The sequence below is a fragment of the Scyliorhinus canicula genome, chromosome 1 (genome assembly GCF_902713615.1).
Source record: "Scyliorhinus canicula chromosome 1, sScyCan1.1, whole genome shotgun sequence".
NCBI classification, from domain to species: domain Eukaryota; kingdom Metazoa; phylum Chordata; class Chondrichthyes; order Carcharhiniformes; family Scyliorhinidae; genus Scyliorhinus; species Scyliorhinus canicula.
This window is the reverse complement of record NC_052146.1, coordinates 51,696,690-51,720,038: the sequence shown is the minus strand read 5'-3', so window position 1 is coordinate 51,720,038 and position 23,349 is coordinate 51,696,690. Positions and strand designations below refer to the sequence as shown.

Here is a 23,349-nt window from a genome sequence, read left to right as displayed (position 1 = left end):
CACAGCTGTTTTACATGCTATGTTTACACTTAAGGAGGTTACCCAATTAGTGTAGCAATGTGTTGAATTAAATAAACACTTGGAAGTCAGCAATTTATAATTTAATTGCTGTTTACATTTACACAAATACTTCTTTTACAAATGATAAACAACTGTAATTGACATAAATACATTTTGTTTGTAATTCAAAAATATTCATAGACATTTTCCTTCTGTTCTGCAGAAAGCCTTTAACGCCCTTTGCCACAGCACTCACTTGTACGGTCGGCGATTAGTACTAGAATGGGCAGACTCTGAAGACACAGTGGAGATGTTACGCAGAAAGACAGCTGAACATTATTATGGTAAATAGCCTTCGAATTGCAAATTTATATTTTAAACGATGATATTTAAGTTTGAAATGCACTACAAAATATGGAGTATTTAAAAAATTCATCGTCTCAAGTCACATCGCAACACGTGGTAAATATTAATCTTGGTGATTTTTTTTGTATTTTATCACGAATGCAGAATGTATACATTTCACAATGAAACCACTTCATAAAAGTCTCTTACTCAGAATTAGAACTTTTATCCTTAAGGTGTGGAGAAGGGAAATGAGTTGAGATCTAAAACTCAGCAGATGTTTAACACGGGTGGGCAAACTACGGCCCGCGGGCCGCATGCGGCCCGCCAAAGGTATTTCTGCGGCCCACCAAGTCATTTAAAAAAAAAAAAAAAAAATGTTTTTTAAGGTTAATGGGGGGGTGGGGGGGGGGGGGGGGGGGGGGGCTGTTGGGTTACTTACTGGTATAGGGTGGATACGTTGACTTGAGTAGGGTGATCATTGCTCGGCACAACGTCGAGGGCCGAAGGGCCTGTTCTGTGCTGTTCTATGTTCTATATGAGGCGCCCAGAATCATAACCGGGTGAAGTAATTATGTTACTTAATATACTATGTGGCCCTTTGGGAATTGTGAATTTCTGAATGTGGCCCTTGCACGGAAAAGTTTGCCCATCCCTGGTTTAACATGTTATTTTCTTTGAATTCTAATTTGTATATTAGTGCTCATCACAACAAATCTGATATGCGGTAACTTCTTTAAAAAAGATAAACTGAGCCTGCAACAAATATTACTAGATTTCAATCATATTACAATTGAAAATTAATGTGAATTTCAAAGTCATGTTTCATCAACTTGCATCTCTCCAGAATCCATTGTTACCCTTGTACTTTCTTCTTGATATGATTGACATTTGCTTCTCTCCAAACCAGTGCATTTATAATCTCCCCAGCAGTCCGAATTCATGAAAATGTTTTTAATCTGTGTGTTATAAGAAATAGGAGCAGGAGTAGGTCATTCAGCCCCTGGAGTCTGCACCACCGTTCAGTAAGATTATGGTTGATCTGATGAAGCCTTGATAATGCTGCCGCCCCCAAATAACCCTTGGTTCACTTGTCAATCAATAATCCAGCTCCGCCTTGAACATATTCAATGGCACAGCTTCCACTACTCATTAGGGAAGAGAATTCCAAATATTAATGATCCTCTGAGAGAGGAAATTCCTCTTCAACTACATCTTTGATGGGAGACACTTGAACTTTGGATTTCCCCACGAGGGAAACATCCTCTCAACAGCTAGCCTGTTGACTCCCCTCATAATCTTATGTTTCAATGATCACTTCTCCTTCTAAGCTCCAATGAATATAGGCCCAACCTTTCCTTATCAGATAAAACCCTCGCCCCAGGAATGAACCTAGTGACCTTTCTCTGAACTGCTTTCACGCAAGTATGTCTGTCTGTCTCTCTTCTTTCCCCCATCCCGTGGAGGTTGCCAAAACTAATTGCGGAATTCTGTCATCAGCGCCCCCCCCCCCCATTACATTCATGAAATGACGGTGGGATATTCTGTTCCTAACCCCGATGGTTGATCGCAATTTCTGCCAGAGGCTGCAAAAATGCAGCAATGTCAAAACAATAAATTGATCATTAAAAAAGAGTAATTAATAAAGAACACCATTCGAGTGTGTGATTGTTTGTTGGTGTGTGGGGGTACGGGTGTGTGGAATCCTGAGTGCATATGAGCCACGCACACTCAACTCACTCACTCACTCACGCACGCGCCCTCTCTCTCTCTATACTCCATATTTTTTTCTTTCTCTCTCACACACACACTCTCCCACTCTCTCCTCCTCTACCACGCAGCCCTCCTATACTTACTCACTCTCTGCCGCACAGCCCTCCCACTCTCCCTCTCTCTACCACGCAGCACTCCAGCTTTGCCTGGCCCCTCACGCGTTCTCTCTATCTCTCGCTAATTGCGGCTTGTGTTGTTCCTCCTCCAATCACAGACTCCTTCTTTCCAGATTTGCTGTCTTATCAGCAGTAAACACAGGAGACAAACGACCTGTGATTCGAGGAGCAATTTCTTTCAGAATCTTCCATTCCACTTATCGGCATTTAGAAAACTACCTCCTGTAGCCACATTATGGGGGCTTGCAGGCCACCTTCGGGACATGTGTATGATATAGATATAGATATAGACCTGATATAGATTTTGAATTGTTGAGGCCCAGCACCGATCCCTGTGGCACTCCACTGGTTACAGTTTGACGAGGTGGCTGAGTGGTTAAGGCGATGGACTGCTAATCCATTGACGTCTGCATCCGTAGGGGTCAGCATGGTAGCACAGTTGCTTCACAGCTCCAGGGTCCCAGGTTCGATTCCCACTTGGGTCACTGTGCGGAGACTGTATGCTCTCCCCATTTCTGCGTGGTGCTCCGGTTTCCTCCCACAGTTCAAAGATGTGCCCTTAATGTCCAAAAAAAGGTTAGATGGGGTGACTGGGTTACGGGAATGGGTTGGAGATGTGGGCTTGGGTGGGGTGCTCTTTCCAAGGGCTGGTGCAGACTAGATGGGTTCATTGGCCTCCTTCTGCACTGTAAATTCTTTTTTAAAAAAAGCTGAAAATAACTATTTATCCAGACTCTGTTCCCTGTTAGTTAACCAGCCCTCTATCCATGCTGACATATCACCTCCGTCACCATATGTTATTCTCTTGTGTAGTACCTTTTGTGCCTTTTTGGAAATTCAAATACTCTCTACTGGTTCGTTTTTATCCATCAAGCTTGTTATCAAGCACTCGACTAAATGTGTTTCCCCTTTGACTCTGCCTGATTGTAATATGATGTTCTAAATATCCAACCTCTTTAATAATAGATTGTAGCATTTTCCCACTGATGGATATTAGGCTAACTGACTTGGAGTTTCTTACTTTCTTTGTCCCTCCTTTCTTGAACAGGTTTTCCAATCTGATCGACAGTAATGGTTCTTATTGGTCCAGACATAGTATTTGCATAGGTCTTATTGCTTTTATTAGCCTGTAATTTATTTGTTTTCCAACTATTATGTTAAAAACTAGAAAAGATAAATACTTGATATCTCTCCATACTGTAAATACTTTAAGAAGTCTTACAACACCAGGTTGAAGTCTTAACATGTTTGTTTCGAACACTAGCTTTCGGAGCACTGCTCCTTCCTCAGGTGAAGGACGCACCTGAAGGTGAAGGATCAAGTTAGGCTGAGGAACAAAGAACTAAGAAAATTACAGCGCGGGAACAGACCCTTCGGCCCTCCCAGCCTGCGCCGATCCAAATCCTTTATCTAAACCTGTCCCCTATTTTCCAAGGTCTACTTCCCTCTGTTCCCCGTCCGTTCATATATCTGTCTAGATACATCTTAAATGATGCTATCATGCCCACCTCTACCACCTCCGCTGGCAAAGAGTTCCAGGCACCCACCACCCTCTGCGTACAAAACTTTCCACACACATCTCCCTTAAACTTTCCCCCTCTAACCTTGAAATCGTGACCCCTTGTAATTGACACCCCCACTCTTGGAAAAAGCTAGTTGCTATCCACCCTGTCTCTGTATCTCATAATTTTGTAGACCTCAATGAGGTCCCCCCTCAACCTCCGTCTTTCCAACTAAAACAATCCTAATCTACTCAACCTTTCTTCATAGCTGGCACCCACCATACCAGGCAACATCCTGGTGAACCTCCTCTGCACCCTCTCTAAAGCATCCACATCCTCCTGGCAACCAGAACGGCACGCAGTATTCCAAATGTGGCCTAACCAAAGTCCTATACAACTGTAACATGACCTGCCGAGTCTTGTACTCAATACCCCGTCCGATGAAGGCAAGCATGCTGTACGCCTTCTTGACCACTCTATCAACCTGCGTTGCCACCTTCAGGGTACAATGGACCTGAACTCCCAGATCTCTCTGTACATCAATTTTCCCCAGGACTCTTCCATTGACCATATAGTCCGCTCTTGAATTAGATCTTCCAAAATGCATCACCTCGCATTTGCCTGGATTGAACTCCATCTGCCATTTCTCTGCCTAACTCTCCAATCTATCTATATTTTGCTGTATTCTCTGACAGTCCTCCTCGCTATCTGCAACTCCACCAATCTTAGTATCATCTGCAAACTTGCTAATCAGACCACTTATACCTTCCTCCAGATCATTTATGTATATCACAAACAACAGTGGTCCGAGCACGGATCCCTGTGAAAGACCACTAGTCACCTTTCTCCATTTTGAGACACTCCCTTCCACCACTACTCTCTGTCTCCTGTTGCCCAGCCAGTTCTTTATCCATCTAGCTGGTACACCCTGAACCCCATACGACTTCACTTTTTCCATCAACCTGCCATGGGAAACTTTATCAAACGCCTTACTGAAGTCCATGTATATGAGATCTACAGCCCTTTCCTCATCAATTAACTTTGTCATTTCCTCAAAGAATTCTATTAGGTTTGTAAGACATGACCTTCCCTACACAAAACCATGCTGCCTATCACTGATAAGTCTATTTTCTTTCAAATGTGAATAGATCCTATCCCTCAGTATCTTCTCCAACAGTTTGCCTACCACTGACGTCAAGCTCACAGGTCTATAAATCCCTGGATTATCCCTGCTACCCTTCTTAAACAAAAGGACAACATTAGCAATTCTCCAGTACTCCGGGACCTCACCCGTGCTCAAGGATTCTGCAAAGATATCTGTTAAGGCCCCAGCTATTTCAACCGTCGCTTCCCTCAGTAACCTGGGATAGATCCCTTCCGGTCCTGGGGACTTGTCCACCTTAATGTCTTTTAGAATACCCAAAACATCCCCCTTCCTTATGACGACTTGACCTAGAGTATTTAAACATCCATCCCTAGCCTCAACATCCGTCATGTCCCTCTCCTTGGTGAATACCGATGCAAAGTACTCATTAAGAATCTCACCCATTTCCTCTGACTCAACGCATAAATTCCCTCTTTTGTCTTTGAGTGGGCCAATCCTTTCTCTAGTTACCCTCTTGCTCCTTATATACGAATAAAAGGCTTTGGGATTTTCCTTAACCCTGTTAGCCAAAGATATTTCATGACCCCTTTTAAATGAAATGAAAATCGCTTATTGTCACGAGTAGGCTTCAAATGACGTTACTGTGAAAAGCCCCTAGTCGCCACATTCCGGCGCCTGTTCGGGGATGCTGTTACGGGAATCGAACCGTGCTGCTGGCCCGCTTGGTCTGTTTTCAAAGCCAGCGATTTAGCCCTGTGCTAAACAGCCGCCTTTATTGCGCATTTGAGATTTGTCCTCCTTTCCCGATATTCCTCCAAAGCTTCATCAGTTTTAAGTCTCCTAGACCTTATGTATGCTTCCTTTTTCACCTTGGCTAGTCTCACAATTCCACCCGTCATCCATGGTTCCCTAATCTTGCCATTTCTGTCCCTCATTTTCACAGGGACATGTCTGTCCTGCACTCTAATCAACCTTTCCTTGAAAGATTCCCACATTTCAAATGTGGATTTACCCTTAAACAGCTGCTCCCAATCCACATTCCCTAGCTCCTGCCGAATTTTGTTATACTCGGCCTTTCCCCAATTTAGCGCTCTTCCTTTAGGACCACTCTCGTCTTTGTCCATGAGTATTCTAAAACTTACGGAATTGTGATCGCTATTCCCAAAGTAATCACTGACTGAAACTTCAACCACCTGGTCGGGATCATTCCCCAATACCAGGTCCAGTATGGCCCCTTTCCGAGTTGGACTATTTACATACTGCTCTAAAAAAACTCTCCTGGATTCTCCTTACAAACTGCTCCATATACGCCTCCAATGCTACACGAGTCCCATTCAATTTTGGGGAAGTTAAAATCTCCCATCACAACCACCCTATTGCTCCTACATTTTTCTATAATCTGTCTGCATATTTGTACCTCTACTTCATGCTCGCTTTTGGGAGGCCTGTAGTAAAGTCCCAACAATGTTACTGCACCCTTCCTATTTCTTAGCTCTACCCATATTGTCTCAGTGCTCGAATCCTCCATAGTGTCCTCCTTAATCACAGCTGTGATATCATCTCTGACTAGTAATGCAACTCCTCCACCCCTTCTACCTCCCTCTCTATCCCATCTGTACCCTGGGATATTTAGTTGCCAGTCCTGCCTTTCCCTCAACCAAGTCTCAGTAATACCAATAAGATCATATTCACAGGTACTAATCCAAGCCCTAAGTTCATCTGCCTTACCTGCTACACTTCTCGCATTAAAACAAATGCACCTCAGACCACCTGTCCCTTTGCGTTCATCATCTCTTCCCTGACTACTCTTCCCCTTAGCCACATTGAGTTTATTATCTAGTACCTTACTGGCTTTAGTTGCTGCCTCTTTACTGACCTCTAACTTCCTAATCTGGTTCCCATCCCCTGCCACACTAGTTTAAAACCTCCCCAACAGTGTTAGCAAAAGCACCCCCTAGGACATTGGTTCCAGTCCAGCCCAGGTGTAGACCATCCGGTTTTAATGGTCCCACCGCCCCCAGAACTGGTTCCAATGTCCCAAAAATCTGAACCCCTCCCTCCTGCACCATCTCTCAAGCCACGTATTCATTCTGACTATTCTTGAATTTCTGCTTTGACTGTCTCGTGGCACTGGTAGCAATCCTGAGATTACTACCTTTTGAGGTCCTACTTTTTAAACTTATCTCCTAACTCCCTAAATTCTGATTGTAGGACCTCATCCCGTTTTTTACCTATATCGTTGGTGCCTATATGTACCATGATAACTGGCTGTTCACCCTCCCCCTTCAGTATGTCCTGCAGCCGATCTGAGACATCCCTGACCCGTGCACCCGGGAGGCAAAATACCATTCGGGAGTCTCGTTTTCGACCACAAAAACGCCTGTCTACTCCCCTTACGATTGAATCCCCTATGACTGTAGCCCTGCCAGTCTTTTTTCCGCCCTTCTGTGCAGCAGAGCCAGCCATGGTGCCATGAGCCTGGCTACTACTGCCTTTCCCTGGTGAGTCATCTCCCCCAACAGTATCCAAAACGGTATACCTGCTTTGGAGGGAGATGACCGCAGGGGACACCTGCACTGCCTTCCTGCTCTTTCTCTGCCTTTTGGTCACCCATTCCCTGTCTCCCTCACCAATCCTAATCTGCGGTGTGACCAACTCACTAAACGTGCTATCCACGACCTCCTCAGCATCGCGGATGCTCCGAAGTGAGTCCATCCGCAGCTCCAGAGCCGTAATGCGATCTAACAGGAGCTGCAGCTAGACACACTTCCTGCACATGAAGGAGTCAGGGGCATCCCACATTGAGCACGAGGAGCATAACACGGGTCTGGGATCTCCTGCCATTTTTACCCTTTACCTTAACTGACTACAAATATAATATCAAATATTTAATAAGTGAAAGGAATAAAGATTTTACTTACCAATCACAATACTCACCAACACACGAAGAGTTAAATTTCTCCCAGCTACTGCTAATTGGAGCACTTTCCTTACCAGCCAATCAGGTCAGTGCTATGCTGTGATGTCACTCTTCAAGGCAAGTTTTTAAAGTTTTAAAGAGGTAAACTTACCTTTCCAACAGACCCCTGGTTACTGCTCCCACCGAAACTCTGAAGGCTGCTGCTCCTTATCACTAGTCTTTTTTTTGGTTCGAGGAGGAGGGCGGGTGGGAGACACTACACGTGTAGTGTCTCGGGTTTAGCCGCCGCCCAAATATATCAGTTCATTCACCTTCCCAGAGCGCAATTCGACCGCTCCCGCTCAGCTCCTCACAGGCACCGCTCCTGCAAGGTAAATTTTTAAAATAGGAAAACTTACCTTTCCAACAGCCCCCTGGTTACTGCTCTCGCTGAAAAAAAATCAGGGGGGGGGGGGGGGGGGGGAGATGTGGAGCATAGGGTATCGCTGTATGCGGATGATTTACTCCTATATGTGGCGGATCCAGGGGCAGGGATGGGGGAGATTATGATGATTCTGGGGGAATTTGGCTGGTTTTCGGGATACAAACTGAAGATGACGAAGAATGAGATGCATATAGTCCAGGCAAGAGCAAGAGGCCAGGAGTGTCGGCTGGGGGAGCTACCGTTCAGTTTACTGAGGGACAACTTTAGATATCTGCCGATACAAGTGGCGCGCAACTGGGGCCAGTTACATAAGTTGAACTTGTCCCAGCTGGTTGAGCAGATGAGGGGTGAGTTTCGGAGATGAGATGCGCTCCCGCTATCACTGGCGGGGAGAGTGCAGACGGTTAAGCTGACAATATTGCCGAGATTTTTACTTGTGTTCCAATGTCTCCCAATTTTCATACCACGGTCTTTTTAAGAGGATCTACAAAATCATTTTGGGCTTTCTTTGGGTGGCTAAGTCCACACGAGTGAAAAAGGTGATGCTTGACAGGAATCGGTGGGGGGTGGGGGTAGTGGGCTTGCCCTGCCAAATTTTAGTAATTATTACTGGGCGGCCAATATTGCGATGATAAGGAAGTTGGTGGTGGGGATGGGGGCGGCTTGGGAGCAGATGGAAGCGGCCTCATGCAGCGGCACCAGCTTCGAGGCGCTGATAACGGCAGCATTGCCGTTCCTGCCATGAGATATTCCACCAGTCCCGTGGTGGTGGCGGCCCTGATGATCTGGGGTCAGTGGCGGAGATTTGTTGGTGCAGTGAGGGCGTCGGTTTGGTCCCCAATATGCAACAAGCATCGATTTACTCCGGGTAGCTGAGATGGGCGATTTTGGGTTTGGCAAAGGGCGAGGATTGAGAAGATGGGGGACCTGTTTCTGGAAGGGAGCTTTCCTAGCTTAAGTGTGCTGGAGGAGAGGATTGGGCTGACAGCAGGGAATGTTTTCAGATATCTACAGGTGCGGGACTTTCTGCGCAAGCAGGTACCATCCTTGCCACTCCTGCTACGAAGAGGGATTCAAGATAGGGTAGTGTCCAGGGGGTGGGTGGGGGAGGGGAGCATCTCGGACATCTGCAAAGAAGTAATGGGAGCGGAGGAGATGCATACAGAGGAGCTGAAGCGCAAGTGGGAGGAGGAACTGGGGGGTGAGATGGAGGACGGCCTATGGGTGGAGGCGCTTATCAGGGTCAATGCGACCGCTACATGCGCAAGGCAATGGTGGCAACCATTCATTGACTTCTTTGTGGGGAATTAATCGTCCGGGGGGGGGGGGGGGGGGGGGGCGGCTATGGTAGTGTAGAGTAGGGGGGGTAAATAGGCGAGCTTCGGAGGGACGGATGTCGGCGGTTGCTTTTTGATTACTGTTCTTTGTACTCTATTGTTTTTTGTACTGTGGTTGTTTGTTATGCCAAAAATACCTCGTTAAAAATTGTTTGTTTTTAAAACAATATAAAGTAAAAGGTTAACTCTAATGATAGCTACTGAGCATGTGCATAAGGAGCTTATTAGTGATGTCTCTCGCTAAGAGATTAGATGAGTGTAAAGCATCTCGGAGTGTAGCTCAAGCCTTAGTCATATTTAACCATTGTAAATAGCATGTAAATACAAGTTTTTGAACAAATGGCCATTGCCTCCAGCATGATCTCTTCTACTTAAGTAAAAGCCAACCAATCCCAGTTAAACCCACAATAACAATGATGGGCAGGGAGAGAAATTGTAGAGATGCCAGAGTTCGGCACTGGGATTAGAGTGGGTAATGGAGGGGCTAGTGCCTGGGATGAATGATTGGCTTGGTGGGCAAGGCGAAGGCAGGGAAGCAACAATAGTAATTGAACAGATGGTCTGAATTTGGATGACAAAAATTCATGAATACATTTGTTAAAGATGAGTATGGAGGGAGTTTAAGGATACCATTGGAAATGGAGAAAGGGAAGATTACCTTTGGTTTCCAGATTGATCCTAGTATAGTGGGGAGTTTTGGTAGAGAAATGCCACAAATTTTGAGAAATTCACATGAAAACTACTCGTGCAAATGCAGAAATATTTGAAACAGAAATTACGAAATTGTACAGAAAAGTAGAATCTGAAAATGAGCATGGCTACAGTCAGTGAGCATAACAGCAAAAATTATTTTCAGTACTAAGAGGTTTGAAACTTAAAGATGCACACCGTGTTGAAACGGAGGATCACAAAATAATTATTTTAAGCAATCACTTCAATTTGCTCCAGTAGCATAACCTTGATTACCGAGTATAATCCAAGTGAGTTCAGCAACTTTGATGTAATGACTTCTAGATAGCATCAAAGGACCAAACCAACCTGGAGCAGACAGTATTTGTCCCAAGTTACTAAATTAGGATGAGATTTGTTGAGTGTCTTCTTGAAGGGTTCAAATGCTCAGGAACTTTTTTTGGATTAGAAAAGAACCATATAATTGGTTACAACATTGATCCATGTAACGACAGACTCGTTAGTTATTGTATAATTAAAAGCTTGTATGTTGCACCTTAATTTTGTCTGGAGCAGAAAAAGATGATATAGTACACTATTATTAGCACAACTAAACAACAATTCAGAGTTGGCGAATTCTCACCAATAACCTATGCAAGTACATTCACTTGAACAACAAGTGATTAGCAATTCATATTTGCCATTTTATTTTGAATCAGATAAATATGACACAACATAATCTCAGTCTGAAAGAGTTGTATTACCCTATAAAACATTGAAGTTGACCATTTTATTTCCTTTAAAAGAAGTATTCCACTGTTGATTTTCAATGATACATCTTGAAGCTATGCTTTCCTCCTTGCTTGCAGCTTCATTGCTTAAGTTTTATCCCTGTTTCTTTGCCTTCTTGTTGAGCCAGGCGTGCTGTTGGGTTACTGTATTTTTGAATATGCGATCCAACCTGGCCTGATCAATCTTTGTGTGTAGGTAAATGCCTGATCATCTGCTGAGTTGCGAACTAACTGGTTGAGTTACTTCCAGCAAAAATGAGATATGATTGGAAAGTAGACAGGAAAACAAGGGACAATCTACAGTAGGTTGGATCCAGCACCACTATTGATCTGAGTCACACAGGGCAGTCAGAGCCTCAAATTTATCACTGACCTCCAGGTCTGCAGATTATAAATATTACAGCTAGATGATGAACTTGATTGCCTTCTCTGGTAATGCACCTATCTCCCAGGAGCTGCATCACCTGCCCTAGGTTTTGACCTAGTCCTCGGATGTTATTTTCAGCAGTTTTAATGCCATAACAATTATATTGTTATGGTTTTTTTAATTTCACGTCAAATTATGTTATTATGGTTAAGAGAAACAGGTATTAACTGCCTTTGAGCAAATAGAAATAGGGGATAGCTGGGACACTGGATTGAGTGGGAGGAGAACTGAAAGACTGAACAAGTCAATAAACTCTCAATAACGAAAATTATTTCACCAAGTGGCTTGGATCTTAGTAACAAGCAGTATCTCAAATGGATGCAGAGAAAACTCAGAGCATTTGAAAAAGAAAAATCCATTGATGTTGTTTGGCCTTGAGTACCAAGCACACCAGAAGAGGAGAAGTATTCCTGTTTCTGCTAGAGCAAACAAATAGTGAGGGGCGAGGGTTCAGTTGCATGTAAAATTAGAAAATCCAAGTTCAAGGTGAAGGTAGGAGTGCAGGTTAGTGATGAGGCTCATTGTACCAGAAGATAAAAAGGAAGGGACAGAACAAGTAAGTGCACGTCATACTGCACCAAGGAATCAGACAAGTGTAGGGAAATTTGATAATAAAACAAACGTAAAGGCTTTGTATCTGAATGCACAAAGCATTTGGAATAAAATTAATGAGTTAACAGCGCAAATAAAGAAAAAACGGTATGATTTGGTGGTGATTACTGAGACCTGGTTACAGGGAAACCAAGTCTAGGAGTTGAATATCCAAGGGTACTCGGCATTTCTGGAGGATAGGCCGAAAGGAAAGGAGGTGTTGCAGCTTTATTGTAAAAGAAGGGATCAGTGCTGAATAAAAAATGGAGATCAAGACATGGAATCAGTTTGCTATTGCAAGGGAAATAAATCCCTGGTGGGCAGAATCTGTAGATCCCAAATAATAGTTCCACAGTGGTGCACAATATAAACCAGGAAGTACTGGGGACTTGTAAGAAATGTACGGAAATAATGATAGGTGATTTTAATATGCATATCGACTGGATTAATCAAATTGATCAGGGTAGCCTCGAGGAAGAGTTCATTGAATGTATTAGAAATTGTTTCTTGGAGCAATATGTTGTGGAAGCAGCCACAGAGCAGGCTATTCTGGATTTTGTATTGTGCAATGAGGGGGGGATTAATTAATGACCTCATAATTAAGGATTCTCTCAGGAAGAGTGATCATAGCATGATAGAATTTCAAATTCAATTTGAGGGCAAGAAACGAGTCCAAGGCTAGTATTCTGAGGTTAAGCAAAGGTAATTGTATGGGCATGAGGGCAGATTTGACCTTAGTGGACTGGGCAGGAAACTAAATGCAGGACAGTTGATGAACAGTGGCAGTTGGTTAAGGAGATATTCAATTCATCCTAACTAAAATATATTCCAGAGAGGAAGAAAGATTGTAAGAGGGGGGAAGAAACATCCATGGCTAAGCAAGGAAGCTAAACATACCATAAAAGACAACAATTAAGGCATGCCATATTGCAAAGTCCATTGGCAGGATGGAAGATTGAGAAACTTTTAAAGATTGACAAAGGGTTACTAAAAAAATAATAAAAAGAGAAAAGGAAAATTATAAAGAAAATTAGCGCAAAATATTAAAAAGGATGGCAAAAACCTCTAAGCATATAAAAGGGTAGCTAAAGTGAATGATAGACCCTTGGAGGATGGGACTGGGGAGTTAATAATGGGGAACACAGAAATGGCGGTAGATACTAAAGCAATATTTTGCCTCAGTTTTCACAGTGAAGGACACTAGTAAGATCCCAATAGTAACAGCTAAAGCAGAGGTAATATAAAGGGAAGAACTGAACAATCATTATCAATAGGGGAAAAGTACTAAACAAACTATTAGGATTGAAGGCAGACAAATCCCCAGGACCTGATGGCCTACATCCTAGGGTCTTAAGAGAATGGCAGCGGAGATGGTGGATCCATTGGTTGTAATATTCCAAAATTTCCTGGATGTGGGAAAGGTTCCAGTGGATTGGAGAAAGGCTAATGTAACACCCATGCTCAAAAAGGGAGGGAAGCAGAAATGAGGAAACTATAGACCAGTTACTTTAACATCTGTCGTTGAGAAATTGTTAGAATCCATTATTAAGGAAGTAATAACAGGACACTGGAAAGTCAAAACGCCAGAGTCCATCAAAGTCAATCCATCAGAGTCAGCATGGTTTTATGAAGGGTAAAGAGTGTTTGACTAATTTGTTGAAGTCCTTTGAAGATGTAGCAACCCAAGTGGGTAATGGGGAGTCCTGTAGATGTTGTATATTTGGACTTCCGAAAGGCATTTGATAAGGTGCCACACAAAAGGTAAGACACAATGTAAGATCACATGGGGTTAGGTTAATTTATCAGCTTGGATAGAGGACTGGCTAACCAACAGAAGTCGGGATAAATAGGTCTTTTTCTGGTTGGCAAGATGTAACTAGTGGAATGACACAGGGTGGGGACCTCGGGGCCCCAACTATTTACAATGTATATTACTGACTTGGATGCAGGCATAGAAGGTACTGTTACCAAATTTGAAGATGAGACTAAAATAGGTGGAATAATGAGCTGCAATGAGGAAATAAGAAATTTACAAATGGATATGGATACGTTCGTTGTGTAGGCCAAATCTTGGCAGATGGAGTTTTACGTGGATAAGTGTGAGGTTATCCATTTTGGGCGGAAAAATAGAAAGGTTCCTTATTATCTAAATGGAGAAAAACTTCAGTGCAGAGGGATCTGGGTGTCCTCGCGCGTGAATCACAGAAAATTAGCATGTAGGCACAGCAGGTAATAAGGAAGGCAAATAGAATTTTGGAATTTATGGCTAAAGAAATAGAATATGAAAGTAAAGAAGTGTTGCTGAAACTGTACAAGGCATTGGTGAGACCGCACCTGGAATACTCTTCAGTTTAGGTCCCCTTATTTGGGGAGGGATGTAGTTGTATTGGAGGCAGTTCAGAGGAGGTTCACTAGATTGATTCCATAGAAGAGGGGTTTGTCTTGTGAAGAGAGATTGAGCAGTTTAGGTCTCTACTCTTGAGTTTAGAAGAATGAGGAGAGATCAAATTGAGGTATGTAAGATGATAAAAGATATTGACAAATTGTACATAGAGCAGATGTTTCCTCTGGTGGGGCAATCTGGTACGAGAGGTCAGACTGTTAGGATAAGAGTTAGAAGATTTAAAACTGAGATGAGGAGACATTATTTCTCTCAAGGGTTGTGAATCTGTGGCATTCACTGCCCCAGAGTGCGGCAGATGCTGGGACAGAGTAAATTTCAGTAGGAGATAGATTTTTAATTATTATTGAGTTGAAAGATTATGGAGAATGGGCAGGAAAGTGGAATTGAGGCCATGGTCGTATTGAATAGCGGAGCAGGTTTGAGGGGCTGAATTGACTAAGCTTTGTCCAGCATTTTCTGTTTTTGTTTCAGATTACAGCATCTGCGGTAATTTGCTTTTATCTTGTGTTCTTATGTTATGTACAGTGAAATGAAATAGCCACACCCACGTGAAACCTACTCGTGGATACATGGAGCTATGCACCAGTGAAATTATTGTCTTTTGTTGAATAGTATTTTAATTGCTTACTCATCAACTTCTGCACTTTCTGCCTCTGCTGTGCTATGGAGAATGAACTAGTTAACAATAAAATAATGGAATTTAGTTTAGAACATAAGAACTAGGAGCAGGAGTAGGCCATCTGGCCCCTCAAGCCTGCTCCGCCATTCAATGAGATCATGGCTGATCTTTTTTGGACTCGGCTCCACTTTCCGGCCCTTTATTCTTCAAAAAACTATCTATCTTTATCTTAAAAATATTTAATGAAGGAGCCTCAACTGCTTCACTGGGCAAGGAATTCCATAGATTCACAATCCTTTGGGTGAAGAAGTTCCTCCTAAATTCAGTCCTAAAACTACTTCCCCTTATCTCACTGAGAATGAGGTGTGCTTGTTTAGATTTTGGTGTTTTTCTGTCGGGCAATTGTGTGGGGATTGTTTGTTGGAGTATGTTTGTATGAGCGAGGAGGGGTGTGGGGGGGGTTTGTGGGAAGGGAACAATAGGTGGGAGACTATCCGGCGGCAGGGATGGGAGCCACCAAGCTAGCTGGGCGGGCTAGCTCACGGAAGCACAGTGGGGTGTGTGCATATGTTTATCAAAGGGGTTGGGTTACAGAGTGTTGTTACTGGGGGGGGGGGGGGGGAAATGTTCTGCTGACGAGGGAGGGAATTGGGCCAAGGGACAGAGAGGAGGTTGGGGGCGGAGGCTGCCTGGGGGCAGGCTGATGGAGGCGCGGAGCATGGGCTGGAGGCGGGCCCAAAAAAGGGATGGCTGATCGCTGATGGGGGGGGTGCAGGGCATTGAGCCCCCCCCCCCCCCCCCCCCCCCCCCCAACTAGGCTGATCACCTGGAATGTTCGAGGGTTAAATGGCCAGCCAAGAGGGCACGTGTGTTCGCGCAGCTTAAGGGACTGAAGGCGAGCCTGGTAATGTTGCAGGAGACGCATCTTCAAGTAACTGGCCAGATTAGATTAAGGAAAGGCAGGGTCAGTCAGGTCTTTCACTCGGGACTGGATTCAAAGACGAGAGAGGTTGCGACCCTGATCAATAAGCTGGTGGTGTTTGAGGTGGGTAGAACAGTCTCAGATGTGGGAGGTCGGTATATTATGGTCAGTGGGAAACTGGAGGGGGTGCAGGTGGTATTAGTGAATGTATAAGCGCCAAATTGGGATGATGTGGAGTTTATAATGTTGGGCAAGATACCGGACTTGGACTTGCACAGGTTGGTCATGGGAGGGGACTTCAACACAGTTATTGACCCTGGCTTGGATCGGTCAAGCTCAAAAACGGGCAGGGTGCCAGCAATGGCAAAGGAACTAAAAGGGTTCATGGAGAAGATGGGGGGTGGGTGGATCCATGGAGATTTGGGCAACCGAGGGTGAAGGCGTTCTCCTTCTACTCACACGTGCATAAAGTATACTCTCGGATCGATTTCTTCCGTTTGAGCAGGGCCCTACTGGCAGGGGTGGTGGACACGGGGTACTCGGTGATCACTATCTCAGACCATGCTCCGCACTGGGTTGACCTGCAGGTTAGTAAAGACAGTAACCAGCGCCCACACTGGAGGTTAGGGGCGGAATTCTCCGCAAGGCCCGACGCCGTCGTGAAACCCGGAGAGGTTCACGACGGCATCGGAAGCCTCTCCCGGCCCCCTATTCTCCCCTCCCCGGGGGGATAGGAGGGACGTACCGGAAGACCTGGCCGCCGGGCCTTGTCCATGGCTTCAAGGCCCAGCGCGCCAAGATTGACACCGCGGCGGCGCCTAATGACGTCAGCCGCGCATGCACGGGTTGGACAGCTCAAACCCGTGCATGCGCGGTTGCCGTCTTTACCCTCAGCCGCCCCGCAAGATGTGGCGGCTTGATCTTGCGGGGCGGCCGAGGGGAAAGAGTGCGTCCCCTTGAGACGCGGCCCGACGATCAGTGGGCACCGATCACAGGACCGTCCCCTCCCGAGCACGGTCGTGGTGCTCGATCCCCGATCCGCCCCACACTTACCTGGCGCGCCATGTTCACGACGGCAGCGACCAGGTGTGGTTGCCGCCGTCATGAACAGGTCGGGAACGGCAGGCCGCTCGGCCCATCCGGGCCGGAGAATCTCGGGCCGCTGTGAAAAACGGCGGCCCACGTTTCTCCGAGCGGTGTGTCGCAAAACCGGACACGCCATTTTGGGGGGGTGGGAGAATCACGCCCTAGATGTGGGACTTTTGGCTGACCAAGGGGTGTGCGAGCGGCTGAGGAAATGTATTCAGAACTAGCTGCAGGTCAGCGACACGGGGGAAATTTCAGCAGCGATGGTCTGGGAAGCACTGAAGGCAGTGGTCAGAGGTGAGCTGATCTCGATACGGGCCCATAAGGAGAAGGTGGACAGTGCAGCGATGGACCGACTGGGAAAGGAGATACTAGAGATCGATAGGTGGTATGCAGAGACCCCAGAGGCAGAGCTTTTAAGGGAACGGCAGAGGCTACAGGTGGAGTTTGACTTTTTAACCACAGGGATGGCGTTGGAGCAGCTGAGAAAGGCAAGGGGGGGCGATCAATGAGTATGGAGAGAAGGCCAGCAGAATGCTTGCACAGCAGCTTAGAAAAAGGGAGGCAGCCAGGGAGATAGGGAAAGTAAATGACGGAGATGGGAACCTGGTTGAAGATTTCTACAGTAGGCTGTATAGGACGGGCCGGAGGGGATGAGGCACTTCTTGGGGGGGCTGAATTTCTCAAAGGTGGACGGGAAGCTGGTAGAAGGGCTGCGGGCCCCGATTGGGTTGGAAGAGATAGTGAGGATCTGAAGGCCATGCAGGTGGGTAAAGCCCCAGGGCCGGATGGGTACCCAGTGGAGTTTTATGAGAAGTTCTCTGGGATATTGGGGCCGGTGTTGTTGAGGATGTTCAATGAGACAAGCGAAAGCGGGGTGCTGCCGCCGAAGATGTCACTGGCCACGATTTTGCTGATTCTGAAGCGGGACAAGAACCCGGAACTGTGTGGGTCCTCCAGGCTGCTATCACTGTTGAATGTGGACGCCAAACTGCTGGCCAAAATGTTGTCCTCGAGGATTGAGGATTGTGTTCCGGATGTTATTGGGGAGGACCAGACGGGGTTTGTTAAGGGTAGGCATGTTGGTGGCCAATGTAAGAAGTTTGTTAAATGTGATCATGATGCCCCGGAACGTAGGGAGGTGGAGGTAGTGATCGCAATGGATGCAGAAAAGGCTTTTGATCTGGTAGAATGGGATTATCTGTGGGAGGTACTGGGGCGGTTCGGATTTGGGCGCGGCTTTATTGACTGGGTTAGGTTGCTGTATCAGGCTCCTGTGGCAAGGTACGGATGAATAGGACAACATCGGACTATTTTAGACTGCACCGGGGACAGACAAGGATGGCCCCCCCCCTCCCCACTGTTGTGTGCGCTAGCAATAGAGCCATTGGCAATTGCTCTGAGAGCCTCAAGGGGCTGGTCCAGGGGGACACAGTGTCTCGCTCGATGCAGACGACCTGCTTCTGTATGTATCGGACCCATCAGAGGGGATGGAAGAAATCATGAGGATTCATGGGGAATTTGGCTAGTTTTCGGGGTGTAAGCTAAATATGGGGAAAGGTGAGATGTTTGCAGTCCAGGCGAGGGGACAGGAGAGGCGATTGGGGGAATTGCCATTTAGATTATTAGAGGGAAGCTTTAGGTACCTAGGCATTCAAGTGGCGTGGGAATGGGACCGGCTGCATGAATTAACTCTGGCCCGGCTAGTAGATCAAATGAAGGATGATTTTCGGAGATGACTCGCGCTCCCGTTGTCATTAGCTGGTAGGGTGCAGACGGTGAAGATGACTGTCCTCCCGAGATTCCTGTTCGTGTTTCAATGTCGCCCCATCTTTATTCCGTGGTCCTTTTTTAACAGGTCAACAAAGTGATCTCTGGCTTCGTTTGGGTGGGCAAAACCCTGCGGGTAAGGAAGGTAATGCTTGAGCGGAGTCGGGGAGAGGGTGGGCTGGCGCTGCCAAATTTTAATAACTATTACTGGGCGGCGAATACAGCCATGATCAGGAAGTGAGTGTGGGGGAGGGGGAGGCATGGGAGCATATGGAGGTGGTTTCATGCAAGAGTACCAGTTTGGGGGCTTTGGTAACTGCACCTCTGCTGTTCCCACTGGCACAGTACTCCACCAGCCCCGTGGTGGTGGCGGCGGCCCTGAGAGTCTGGGGGCAATGGAGGAGACATGTGGGAGCAGAGGGAGCATCGATCTGGCCCCAATCTGTAATAATCACCGATTTGTCCCGGGAAGTATGGATGGAGGGTCCCGGATATGATGGAGAGCAGGTATTGAGAGGATGGGGGATATGTTTACAGAGGGGAGCTTTCGGAGTATGAGGGTGCCGGAGGAGAAGTTTGGGTTGGCATGGGGAAATAATTCAGGTATCTGTAGGTGCGGGACTTCCTACGTAAACAGGTGTCAACCTTCCCGCTCTTACCACTAAGGGGGATTCAGGACAGGGTAGTTTCCAGAGGGTGGGTAGGAGAAGGGAGCATCTCAGACAGTTACAAGGATGAAAATGAAAATCGCTTATTGTCACAAGTAGGCTTCAATGAAGTTACTGTGAAAAGCCCCTAGTCGCCACATTCCGGCGCCTGTCCGGGGAGGCTGGTACGGGAATCGAACCGTGCTGCTGGCCTGCTTGGTCTGCTTTAAAAGCCAGCGATTTAGCCGAGTGTGCTAAACCAGCCCCTTATGGGATCTTATGGGATCAGAGGAGACGCAGACCGAGGAGCTGAAGCGCAAGTGGGAGGAGGAGCTGGGAGGAGAGATAGAGGATGGTCTATGGGCGGACACATTGAGTAGAGTCAACGCGTCTACAACCTGTGCCAGGCTCCGTCTGATACAATTTAAGGTCGTTCATTGGGCTCACTTGAAAATGAAAATCACTTATTGTCACAAGTAGGCTTCAAATGAAGTTACTGTGAAAAGCCCCTAGTCGCCACATTCCGGTGCCTGTTCGGAGAGGCTGTTACGGGAATCGAACCGTGCTGCTGGCCTACTTGGTCTACTTTCAAAGCCAGCGATTTAGCCCTGTGCTAAACAGCCCACATGACAGTGGCCCAGATGAGCAGATCCTTTCGGGTGGAAGACAGGTGTGCAAAATGTGCGGGAGGACCAGCAAACCATGTCCACATGTTCTGGGCATGTCCGAAGCTTAGGGGATTTTGGCAGGGGTTTGCAGATGTCATGTCCACGGTAGTTAAAACCAACAGTGGCGCTGAGTGGTGGTGATTTTCGGGGTGTCGGAAGACCAGGAAATCCAGGAGGAGAAAGAGGCAGACGTTCTGGCCTTTACTTCCCTGGTAGTCCAGAAACGGATACTATTAGCTTGGAGGGACTCAAAGCCCCCGAAGTCTGAGACCTGGCTATCAGACGTGGCTAGCTTTCTCTGTTTGGAGAAAATCAAGTTCGCCTTGAGAGGGTCACTGTTGGGGTTCACCCGGAGGTGGCAACCATTCATCGACTTCTTCGTCGAAAATTAATCATCAGCAGAAGAGGAGGGGGGGGATTAGTATAGCTTAGAATAGGGGGTTAATAAAGATGGGACCTGTAAGGGAGGGAGACTGCTTTTGCACTATGTTTATAGTTTCATCTACATTGTGGTGTTATACCAATAAATACCTCAATAAAATGTTTATTTAAAAAAAAGTATTTCCCTCCCAGTCGCAGGTGCGCTTCTCCCTGGTCCATCGCATAATCTTCTCTTTTTCCACAAATTTATGGAGTCTCACGATCACCGCTCTAGGCCTATGCCTCAGGGACCTATGCACTCGGTCCACTTTAGGGGTCTTATTGAGCACCCTTTCCACCACCAGCCCCGCCACCATCTTTGGGACGAACATCATTGCCCTCACACGTTCCACTCTTTCAGGCAGGCTCACTATTCGCCTTCTCGAGGCATTCTCCTGCTCCTCCTCCACCTTTGCCCTCAACATTTTACAGACGTCTCCTCGGAGCCCCGCCTCCAGAGCCACCACACGATCGCTGTGGTCCAAGATCACTTCTTCGATCTCCCGAATCTGTGACCCCTGCACCTCCAAACACTTCTCCACCGGTTCCAACAAACTCTTCACTGGTTCCACAGTTCCTTTGATGGCCTTCGAGCGATCTTCCTGCATCTCCTTCCTCTGCTGATGAGGGAACATATACAGTACGTACACAGTAGACAAAAAGAATAATCAGCAAAGTACATTGACAAATAGTGATTGGTTACAGTGCTGAACAAGGGCCAAACAAAGCAAAAGATGAGCAAGAGCAGCATAGGTCATAGAGAATTTATACTGATCAAAATAGCAGTTCACAATAAAATCTTGTTTTGGTTAAACTCCTGCATTTTCTTTTTGCCCTCTATGTATTACATAACAATACCAATTCAGACTTTAAGTCTTCATACACCAGGGAATCAGATGCTTGCCAGGATGAAACTTCCTCAAGGCAGAGCTAAATTACTATTGACTTGTTCTTGTGGTGAGCTGCCAACATTTCAGTCCTTTGCTGCCAACAGGCATCTGTTATATCTTGCCAGGTGTAATTTCGAACTGATTATGGAGGCTGTTTTGCGAGCAGCATTAGGACACAAGATAAGAATTTTATAAAATCAGGCACTTAAAAGTAAGTGGGAATGGGATGAAGAAAGTTAGAAATTCATGACAGAAGCGTGTTGTGCATATTGCTTAGGGAATAAAGAAAATACCTTTTCACCTTCTTTGTGATATAATCAGTTTTTTTTTAAATAGGAATTTCAACACCGCCTTTTTCCATTAGTATCCACATACTTCAATTCCTCAAGGCAGTATTACCTATGGTGTTAACAAAGTTTATAAGTGCATTAAAATAGTTTGAGCTTTTTAAAAATTAGTAATAAATAATGCTGTAGGTAAAATATATTAAATTAGCGATACCTATTCACTGGCATATGTAATGTTAATTATATATTCTGTATCCATAACACATTAAAAGTCTTGAGTATGGTGCACTTTTCCTGTCACACTTTTTTATATTTATCTCTGGGCCCTCCCAGCTGTCTGTCTCTCCATGTAATGTAGCACTGCCCTCCATTTCCATCCTACCATCTCTCCTCCTCTGTCTTAAGAGTATCATTAAATTCTTGCTCCTCCTTGTTTCCTTTTGCCACATTTTAAGTAATCAAACATCTCCAGATAAATAGGAAGTTATTCTTTTAAAACTCCAGGGAAGGGCAAGAATTCATGGACATTCTCTTCAGATTGTTGCCCAAAATCGCTCCTGGAACTCAACTGTGCTCACAACACTACCATATTGATGGATCTCTGTCTATTCGGAACCCTGGATATCCGTTATCCCTTCTCAGTTCCCAAATAACAGGGGTCAAGTCAGTGCTTTTTTGGCAAAGTCCACTGGAACTTTATTTTGTTAGCCGTAGTGCCCACTGGCAAATTTATTTTCAATACAATATTTAGAGAGTTCCGACTAGCCCTTTAGCAAGCTAGTCAGATTGATTGTCTTTAGCGAATACAGTGGTTGAATTTTAAAATACAGATCATGGTAATTCTTCATAATACACAGAATAACATAACTAAGTGATTTAAACAAAAGAAAGACGGCGATAGCAAAAGCAAGAAGCAAAGACATAGGTTTCAGAGAGAGGGAGAGATTCCAGAATGAGTTTTCCATCCTGCTAAGTTATTCTTAAGGAGATTATTATCTTCAGGTCTCGCCTTCTTTTCACCTCTGATTGGCTTTGACTAATTCATAATGCACTCAATTCGGCCAAACTGTCTGTCCATCAATTGACGAGATATATGTATTTAAATATATTGGTACAAATTTTCCCATACCATCACTTGCCAATTTTCGTTCAGAAGGTATCTCTAGACTGGCAGTTTCCATAGAGACAGAACTACCAGTTCTTACTATGTAACAATGGGGCCTTTTGCTTGTCAACATAATTGTTCTTACAGCCTCAAGCAACTTGCAAAATGTTCCCAGCTATTCGTCTTCCCTTACTCTCATGGTTAATATGATTATAGTTAATTATTCTTAATGAGTTCTCATTTAAACCTGTTATATCTGACTAGAAAAGTCAATTTCTATCACATATCCTAGGACTTCCGCTCAAATAGTTCCATACCTTATCTTGCATCAATCCTCGGGCCTAATGTTCAAGACCTTTTAAAGCCCTTCCCAGAATGCTACGCAATGCAATCTTTGTATCTGCATTATTAAAAAAGGCAAGACTTAGGGGTGGCATGGCAGGGCAGTGGTTAGCACTGTTGCCTCACAGCACTGAGAACCTAGGTTCAATCCCAGCCCTGGGTCACTGTCCATGTGCAGTTTTACAATAC

At 45.5% G+C, this 23,349-nt stretch overlaps 1 protein-coding gene across 4 annotated transcripts in view; it reads left to right on the top strand.

Moving 5' to 3' along the window:
• The window catches only part of rbm19 (RNA binding motif protein 19), a 377,192-nt gene that overhangs the window by 194,334 nt on the left and 159,509 nt on the right, over positions 1–23,349 (top strand). For all 4 annotated transcript variants that reach the window (XM_038790721.1, XM_038790712.1, XM_038790730.1 and 1 more), the window contains exon 23: positions 224–344. In XM_038790721.1, the coding sequence (XP_038646649.1) occupies positions 224–344 (121 nt within the window). The remainder of the gene's footprint in view (positions 1–223; positions 345–23,349) is intronic.